Source organism: Gavialis gangeticus, unplaced genomic scaffold (genome assembly GCF_001723915.1).
Source record: "Gavialis gangeticus isolate Ggan-Ray unplaced genomic scaffold, GavGan_comp1, whole genome shotgun sequence".
NCBI lineage: Eukaryota > Metazoa > Chordata > Crocodylia > Gavialidae > Gavialis > Gavialis gangeticus.
The window spans coordinates 10,855,824-10,865,463 of NW_017729012.1; the positions used below are offsets into that span (position 1 = coordinate 10,855,824).

The 9,640-nt window shown below is 48.9% G+C and overlaps 1 protein-coding gene across 1 annotated transcript in view; it reads left to right on the plus strand.

The window, feature by feature from the left end:
• Nucleotides 1-9,640, plus strand: part of PHF12 (PHD finger protein 12) — a 47,685-nt gene that overhangs the window by 28,039 nt on the left and 10,006 nt on the right. The window contains exons 6-11 of the mRNA XM_019510970.1: nucleotides 629-761; nucleotides 1,555-1,719; nucleotides 2,701-2,862; nucleotides 3,230-4,028; nucleotides 6,386-6,514; nucleotides 7,865-8,008. Of these exons, the coding sequence (XP_019366515.1) occupies nucleotides 629-761; nucleotides 1,555-1,719; nucleotides 2,701-2,862; nucleotides 3,230-4,028; nucleotides 6,386-6,514; nucleotides 7,865-8,008 (1,532 nt within the window). The remainder of the gene's footprint in view (nucleotides 1-628; nucleotides 762-1,554; nucleotides 1,720-2,700; nucleotides 2,863-3,229; nucleotides 4,029-6,385; nucleotides 6,515-7,864; nucleotides 8,009-9,640) is intronic.

The window sequence follows — 9,640 nt, forward strand, 5'->3', positions numbered from 1 at the left end:
CCAGATGTGACCTGCTGAGGTCCCTTCCAACCCTCATTTTCTGTGATTCTATGGGAGTGTCATGTCCAGGGTTTCAGGAGTTTTTCGACAGCCTCTTTAAGCTTACTGAAATCACAGGTATGTTGTTGTATTGGAGACTTAAGGTATCTCAGTGCTTCCAGTGTTAAAGCTTGTGACGTATTGCTAGTTCCGTGAGTTACCCAGGCATTTCTCCAAGGAGCAGCTTTATTAACAAAGGTGGGCAGCTTATTCAGAACAGCTGCTCATGCAGTGGCTGCCATGTGCAAGGGGCTTCCAGAAGTAAGGACATTGCTCCACGCTGAGTGCTTGACAGTCCAAGGCTCCTGTCCCACTGTTGCATCACCTAGGGCCAACCCTTGTGTCCCTCTGACTTCACTGGGCCTCTCGTACTGATCGCATTACAGAACTAATGCCTAATTTTAGGCACTGGCAACAAATAGTGCAGGGGAAAGATGTGGTCATGGCAGCCCAAGTGGCTGTCGATTTGCAGTCACAAAGTGAGTGTGCCCGGCCCTGTTTTATGTAGATTGCTTGCTGGGTTCTCTTTCCTTCCTCTTGTTGCTCCCTCCCCTTTTGTTACATCTTCATTTTGGTTCTGTCTTTGCAGGAGCTGCAGAGTGGCACCGCTCATTCAGTGTGATTACTGCCCGCTCCTGTTCCACATGGATTGCTTGGAGCCCCCGCTAACTGCTATGCCCCTAGGCAGGTGGATGTGCCCAAATCACATTGAGCATGTGGTGGTAAGCAAAGGCTATTCTTTACCATCTAGTATATGGACACCAAAGGGAGGCAGGTTCAGCTTTATTCATGCGCTGGGTAAAACAACTTGTGAGGTATTTTAAAGAGTTTGATTGCTTTGTTGTTAGTTTGTGTGAAGTCCTCTCCGAGCAACAACAATGACTGTGGGGAAACAGTGCAGTTGTCTATACATAGAAGTAAACAGACTGGGGAGTGGGAAGGATACTGGGAATCTTTTTCTTTGCCTATAGTACTCTTAGGTGGTTTTGCTCTGCGTATTCTTGTCTAAGTCTCCAAAAGGAATATGATCAAGTTGGTGAGCTTTCTTTTCCAGAGCCCAAAAGAAAGCGGCAGAGTAACCTCTTCTCTTTGCTAGCGTTTGCTCTGTCGCTCTCTGCTACTTCTCTGCAGCGTTCTAGATGTTTTCAAAAAGCTCTTCTCAGAATGAAGTGTTTCTTCTGGGCAGAGGGACTAGAGGGCTGATTCAGAGTTCGGTATGGGACCATTTATGGCCAGATTACTCGTCACCCAGTTGACAGGTAACCGGAGACACTGGCTGAAATAACATTGACGAATAACATTTTTAATGGGTCTCTGAAAGTTTTGCATCCAACTCTAGCCTTGTACCCTTTAACAGAAACAATTAGATCGTATTTCATACACACAGCACTAAAGTTGAGCTGAAGTTGGTGGCGGTACAGTACCAAATCTCTATGAAAGAGGCAGATACTTATTGGAAAAGGCATTAGGATGACACGCGGACATCTAACTACTGCAACATATCTGCTCACCTAGCTGAACCAGAAGAACATGACCTTGAGTAACCGGTGCCGAGTGTTTGACCGGTTCCAAGACACCATTTCTCAGCATGTTGTCAAGGTGGATTTCCTGAACCGAATCCACAAGAAGCACCCTCCCAACCGCAGGGTTCTTCAGTCGGTGAAAAGAAAAGGTTTGAAGGTAAGTCTAATTAGGCAGTCTGCTGATGGCAGGCTCCTATGCAATAGTGTAATAAAGATGGAGGATAACAAGTGCACCCCTTCTTACTGGCATGTCAGGGTCCACACTAGGCCTTGGTGCGGAGAGGGGATGGATGGACACTGAAGGATGTCACCTGTTGCCGCTCTTAGCGTGTAAAATATTTAACGTGTCCTTGTGCTGGCTTGTGCATTTCAAATGGCTCTCTAGAATAATTTTCCCTAGTGCAGTAAATGGTAGCTCTTAGAATTCTGCTCAGAGTACAGATAATTCTTGTAAAGAGGTTCAGAACAAGGTGGGAGGGAATCCTCATTAAAAAGCCTAGGCTAAGACTAGACACCCACCTCTATCCCCAGGGGCTGGATTGAGCATGCTAGAATCAAAACTGCCAAGGCAGAGCTCTCCACTTCATGCATGGAGGAGGCCTGCAGTGTGAAGCATTGTTCTTTATGTTGCATTCAGTGACTTAGAGGAGCTGAAACATTGTCTAGCTCACTTAGCTGAGGGTTCAGCCTTTATTTTCCCCTGAAATGTTGGAGGTTGTTCTCTTCTAAAGCAGAGCAAGGAAATGGAGTAAGGAGAAACTCTCCCTAGAACTAGAAGTGAAGCCAGGACCAGAGCTGCCTTGCATGCTCTGCTGATTTGACAGCGAAACAACCCACCAGGTCTAAATGAGGGAGAATGCTTAATAGGTTAAACAATTCACTGCAAAAATGCTTGCCTTCTGTAGCTTTGTATAAGCGAGCCATCTTGTGCTACATCCACTACACTAAGGGCTCATGTGAATGCCTTTGACTTCAGCATAGCTGCATCAGTTTGAGTCTGAATGTAGCTATGAACTTCCCCATTTCCTGGACACCAGCAACCAATAGACAACTCTGTCAGTGCTGATTAAAAATGGCTAATTCCAAAATGCACTATTACCTGTTCTAACATGTGCGATCTTCCCTCCTTGCCCACCAGGTTCCAGATGCTATCAAATCCCAGTACCAGTTTCCACCCCCCTTGCTTGCGCCTGCAGCAATTCGGGATGGTGAGCTGATCTGTAATGGGGTCCCCGAGGAATCCTCACAGAAGCACCTTCTGAACACTGAGCACTTAGCCAGCCAGTCAGAACAGCAAGAGGTAAATAGGGCGATGTCAGTGGTGCCTGCAGCCGTCTTGCTGTGGTGGATGGTCCCGCTCATCCGTTCCAGTTGTCTGTGGTCAGAGTACCTGTGCAGGGAGCTAGTCTGAGCCTTGTGAAATAGATGATGGCTTCTTCACTTCCCTCTTCCTTTCCCATCCTATAGCCTGAGTTTGGCCTTCCAGGCAGAGACCAAAAGCAGCTGGTTTGCCAGGGGCTTGGGGAGCACTGATGGTGCGTTTTGGGCTCAGAATTGGGATAGAAGGCTTTGTCGTTGGCGGCTGTTGGAGGACCGTGCTTTGTGAGCGTGATGAGACTTTGGGTCTGGCCTGTGGAGCTGACATTTGTTTCCTTTCTGTTTTTCAGTGGCTCTGTAGTGTTGTTGCACTCCAGTGCAGCATATTGAAACATTTATCTGCTAAGCAGATGACTTCGCTTTGGGACTCTGAACAGACAGAGAAGGCTGATATTAAGCCTGTTATTGTGGCAGATGGCTCGATCACCAACCCTTACCAGGCAGCTGACAAGGCACCCACACCTTCCCTTTATTCCATGTCGTGCACCTCAGGGATTACCACCCAGAATTCCTTGAGCTCCTCACAATCCCAGCAGACTGTACCACAGGAAGAGATCAACTGTAGCTCTTGTCTGGATAAACCCAAGAAAGGATCTTCTTGCGGGACTTCTAATGGGCCCACAGCCTCCGAAGTGAAAGTAAACGGTCCTCATTTCTGCGGTGTTTCCTCTGAGCCCTCTGCACAGCTGACTGACTCCCAGAGGCTAATTGGACCAGGTAACACGATCCCGGTTATGTCTCCTCGGCAGACGTGGCCCAGGCCTCTTACGCCCCCAGCAGCGTGTGGACTTCTGAATCACACGGCTGGAACCGTTGTGAAAACGGAGAACGTAGCAGGACCCATTTCTTGTGCACAAAGGGGTACCGTGCCAGTCACGAGCCTGCCTGCTTCCCTACCGAGCTCTTGTGCCAGCCTAGAGACCACCAGCACTTTGCAAAGAAAGAACGTTCAGACGCAGATAGGACCCCCGCTGGCTGCAGAACTGCGATCCGCTGGTTCCCCTTTAACTGCCACTAGGGCTCTTACTCCTCCGCAGGCGACGGGAGATGGATCCACACACAGATTCTGTTCACCAGCACCACCTTCAGGTGAGCATCTGGCAGGAGCGATCTGGGCCACGCTGTCACCGAACTGCTTTACAGACCTTAGACTTCCCTTCAAAGCCTGGAGATTTTTCAATGAGGTGACATAATTGCTGGGAAAACTAGTGTTATCTGGGCACAATATTAAAAGCTGCTTGCTGTATCCCATGGTTTCCATAACAGGAGCTGGGTTCTGTGCTGAATTCATTGCTACTGAATGCACCTCTGAGAGGGGAATACTTGCTCTGCTTCTCGAAACAGCTGATTTAGTCGGTTTTGGAAGGAGCTGAAGGTTCTAGAAATCCACTGTGATTTTAAATTGTTCAGCTGTTGTATTACAGTCACGGTTGTGATTTTGGCAGCTGTGACAGAAGGTGGCTGGAGTTTCCAAGTGGGTTACTCTAAAATCCGTATTTTTAATATCACGTTAAAGGTGATCAGCCAAGGATGTGAGAACTGCAGTGTGACCTTTGCGTATTTTTGCAAGGATTTAGATAAGCAAACCTACATAATATTACAAGTGACGCAGTTCAGGCCTTCCAGTGCAAACCTCCTCTCAGCCTCCTTGCGCATAAAAATTAGAATGACCTTCAATTATGCGATCACTTGCACTGTTTGAAAAATAGTATTGTACTTTTTTTTTTTTTTTTTTTGCACGACCTTAGATTGATTTTAACATACATTATCTCAGTTCCATGGCTAAAAGTCTCGTGTTCATGAATGGAACCTGAAAGGCCTGCTGCTGGTTAGAGAAAAAATGTCTAGTATTGTGGGCACCGACAAACTTACTAAGACAGATCTAAGAGTGGCCAGCGTAAACATTCAGCCCGAGATGCCCAGTACCATTATAGCAATGGAGACAGTGAATTTTCTGGATGCCTTGAACAGTAATGCTTGTTTAGATTGTTTTTCTTTCGCTTTCCTTGTCCTGTGAAACAGCTGAATCAGTAAAAGCGAATGTTCAAAAGACCACGAGCACCTGAAAACAGGTGATGGTTTTATGTTCTTACCTATGCAAGCAAGTGCTGCTCCCAACACAAGTTTCTGGGTGGGTGGGAGTTTTTTGTAAGTTTTCACTGCGCTCTGTTTGAGAGCTAGTGGATACATGCAGTGAGGTGAGGGTTGTGCACACAGACTTCCATGAAAAAAAAAAAAAAATTGACCAGCTGATAGGCGTAGTCTCTGTTGGTCTGAAGCAGCCTGCAAATGCTTGTGCGAAAACCGTGCTGAGGCACAAACAAAGAAATATATCCAGGGCTTGGCTACTGCTTTGTTTGGAAGCAGGGATGAGGAGAGAACATTTTTGCCAGATGGAAGAGGACCATAATGATACAGAAAAATGTTGTGTTTGTCCTTCTAAGAGCTTTGTAAACACTGGCTAATACTTGCAACTGTCTTTAGTAATGAAACTGTTAAGTCGCTTTAGATCTAAACTTAGGATTTTGTAGAATGCAAACGACCTCCAGCCTGGGTAAGAGGGTGGAGGGGAGGGGGGAGCCAGAAATGTGGGGAGAAAGAGGGAAGGAGGGGAACCAGATCTGTGGGAGTGTAAATGCCCTTGCAGCGTCTGCTGTTCTAGCGCTGCCCTGGGCTAGAGAATAAGGGAAACAACCGAATGTCTCTTCCAGGAGATGCCGATGGTGAGAAATTGCCATCTGATTCTTTGCCATCGGTTTTAAAAACCACATCCCTCTTTCGGCTTGGTATTTCTGATCTAGTCCCCTGCTGCATCACTGTGAATGTGACAGTGTGCAAATGTCACCGCACTCCACAGGTAATAGGATTGCACTTGTAATGAGTTACAGGCAGGTCTTTACTCATAACTTGTGCCGTGTTCCCTGAGCACAGATGAGAGCTTTCAGAATCCATCAGCAAATGCACGCCACGTCTACTAGGAATCTGTCACAGATCGAGTGCAGGAACGTTCAGCTTTTGTGATTAAACAAAGACATTCCTGACTTAAATTTGGCTAATGTATAAAACAGCAGAGAAAAATTGCTGCCCAGGCTCGGTGTCAGTGAGATCTCTAGCTACCGGGCCTTAGCTCTCGTGCTGTTAAGTAACACCTTAATTTGGTTTCCAGTACAGTACCAGGACTTGATGCTGTGTCTTCCTTTAGAGCAGGCTGAGCTCTGCTGTGTTCCTAGCCTGGGGTGGGGTGCATTCCTCTCCACAGGAAAGAATACTGATTGTGAGGGCAGGTACCGCTCCTCTTGACTGAGGCCTCTTCCAAAGCATGGCTGTTTAACAAGGTGTCCTCATGTTGTGTGGCCTGCCAATGAGAAGTGCAGCTGGAGGGCTGGGTGGAAGCTGCTGGCTACTGGGTAACTCTCCTGACACTTGTGCCCCTTTTCTCTCTGTAGACGGTAAGGTCAGTCCCAGCACCTTATCCATAGGAACCGCTTTAACTGCCCCCTCATCGTTCACTTCAGGCTCTGCCGCTATGATGGACCTTACCAGTTCCCTGAAAGCATTAATGGATGGTAATGGTGGTGAGTATGTGTTTCCTCATTGGTCTCTGCCTAACCCAAGCGCTCTATTCAGTAAAGCGTTCCACGTACCCTGGAAGGGGAGGCTTCTCTCGTACGTGCAGGCGCTGAGGAGGGCCATGCTGCAGTCCTCCCAGGCTTCTGCCTGTCACCCCGTTGCCATCATAACGCCTGGCGTGTGGGTTTCTCCATGTTTTTGGAGGTGTGATGCAAGCTGTTATGGTGCAGATCTCTTACAGGTGGCATTTGTATGCTAGGGACACCCTGGCTCTTCTATGCCATGTGATCCACAGCTGCTTCTCTAACTGCTTTCTTCTGAGGACCCAGTTCTAGATTCTGTGCTTCCTCCTGTTCCCAGAGACCTGGGCTGCAGTATTCTTAAGGGCGAGACTTGAGTGGGTTCTGCTCCTGTCACTTTTCCCCCAGAGCCGGCAAGTCTTCCTAGTCATCTGTCGCTTTGATGGTGGGAGATCCAAGCCTCAGTGCGTGCCCCAGAGAGGAGAGGACTCTTGCACAGCCCTCAGCCTTGGTATCAGTCTGCTTCTGCAGTGGGGAAGTAGCCTGTCTTGTACTACTGGTTGGACCTTGTTCCATTTGGCAAGCATTGCTTGTCTTGGCCCTTCCAGTGTTGGCAGTGGGGCCTAATGCTAACCCCCGTGCCTCCGCTGCATTTCTTCATCATTTTACCAGCATTGTTGCTGTTGAGGGCATTCTAGCTCTAATGCCTTGATTTTTAAATAGGTGTTTCCTTAGCAGAAGGCAAATTTCTTGCAGGTCTGCATAAATGTCAGCCTTGTCTATAGTTATCGGCTACATGAGGGTTTGTTTTTGTTTTTTATGTAACAGATTTTCCTGAGTTCCCTGGTTTCTTTTAAGTGATGCATCGAACCTTGCCTGATAGAACAAGACCCTAAAAGTGCAGCTGTCATTTACTCACTGTTAGGGTACATCTGCTCAAACTCTTATTCCCAGCTGGTTTGTTACTGGGGTCCCAGCAAACCCATACTTGCTGCCCAAAGAGCCTGAAATGCACGTGGTCTCTGTGTCGGACATCTCTCAAGTCTGAACATCACATGGTAACTGCTTTTCCCCCCAGCTTGTTCCACTCAGAGGCAGGCCTCCCTTTTACTGTGTGGGCTGCAGCTTTCCAACATAGCACTTCTTGTCCACATTGAGTGCTAGGAATGAGTGTAGAGAAACAGAGCATCGGGCACTTAGACTCTTGCTGTAGAGTGGCTGTCTGTAGTAGCCCTACTCGTACAAATGGCAAAATGTAGACTGTTAAACCCACAGCAGATCGACTGTCACCCTTTCCATGAAATGACTCACTAACTGCTTTTTATTTATTAACAGAGATTGAGATAAATATGCTGGATGAGCAGCTGATCAAGTTTCTGGCCTTGCAGAGAATACATCAGCTCTTTCCTTCCAAAGCTCAGTCTATAGCGGGCAGTGTCAGTTCCCATCAGCCAGCTCCTATGGGAAACCACATTGAAGGTAAGAGCAGCCCTAGAATAGTCCCTTTGCACTGAGCCGTGGCTTCCTTGGCACTACCCTGCCTTCAGAATAGGCTGTTCGGGGAGATCCTGTCTTCCGGTATCTTGGAGACGCCGTGTATCCTCCATCCTTCCTCCCATGCCCTGGCTCTGATTCATCATTGGTTAGAAGCCTCCTTGTTGAGCATTCTGCACATGTGGCAGCCAAGGCAGCTGCTCCGTCCCCCCGCACTGCAGGCAGTGCCGCTCATCAGCCTGCTCTCAGCAGAACTCTGGACCCCAGGTGTTAAGCCACATTGCACCATCTTGATGTTGCACAAAAAGGAAGCCCCAGCTCCATCCCGTGGCCTGTTTGTGAGCAACTCAGGGGAGGAAATGCAGCGGCTTTGAAAAGCCAGCTGCTGCCCCAGGAGCTGAGGGTGGGTTGAAAACTGGTCTGTGGACTTGAAAGAGGAAAGTAGGCTGGGGCACTGAGGGTGCGGTTGAAAGGCCCATGGAAAACTTCCTTCCAAACTAGTAGGTGTTCCTCTGCAAAGCTGCTTCTCACTGCAGCTGGAGAGAAGCGATCCGATCCTTTGCTTATAGCTTGTGCCGGGGCTTGAACTCTGCCTTTCATTCCCCTTGTGCTCACTGCATCGGGTGCAGTTCCCTTCCACTTTGGGTTCTTGTCAGCTGCTGGCCTTTGGCAGGTTAAGCTTCATTTGCTGTCCAGAGCAGGTCAGAGGCCTGTTCTGCTCTGGCCGAAGCTGTGGGGTGGGTCCCCCAGAGGTCTCTGGGAGTGCACTAGTGTCCGTCGGCCTCTAGACTTGCGTTTGTTGTGTGTGCGCGTCTATGTTCATCTCGGCGTTGGTTCTAAACATCCTGTGTCAGGACTGACCTCTTCTAGTGCTGCTGCAGCTGGAGGCTGCTGTGGGACACGATGCTGGGCTGCAACTAAACAATGGGGAGCAGCACACGCTACCTTAGCGCACTGCATCCTCTGAAGGGAAACCCATGGTTGCCTTTCCTCTGCTTCTTCCCTGGAGCCCTCAGACCCTGGCACCTCCTGCACCCCCGTCCTCACTGGGACTCTCTTCTTTTGTCTTGCTGATGGAATGCTTGGGATGAAGTCTCCAGATTGGTGGTAGCCAGCCTCAGCTGGAGAGCCGCAAGCCAAGCTCTGACCTCCCCAAGTGTCACTCTAATCCCTGCCCTTCCCAAGGTGTACCTGGTACTCTGCACCCTGCTGCGCTGGAGTGTAGGTTTGCATGCACAGCAGCTTCCTGTGCCCCTTCTGGCATGCATGCCGTGCTATGGGTTGGCTACCCCTGCTCTTGATGACCCCAGCTGGCTTAGCTGCCCTCAGCTGCTGAAATGGCCTCACAGGCAGGACATCTCTGTGCAGAGAGGATTCTGGTACAAACAGAGCTTTCCATTTCACCCTTCCACATCCCACGTGTGTCTCAGCCCCTGGCCAGCCTCCTAGCCATCGGTGGAGAATTGCATGTGCTGTGGCTTGTCTGTTGTGCCTTTGACAGTCTCAGCTTTGTTAATAGTTTCATGCTTTCCTGTAGGAAAGCCATGGAGGTGTCTACAGGCAGGAGCTGTGTTGAACTGTGTGCACATGCTTGGGGATGAGTTTGTGGGGGGGGGG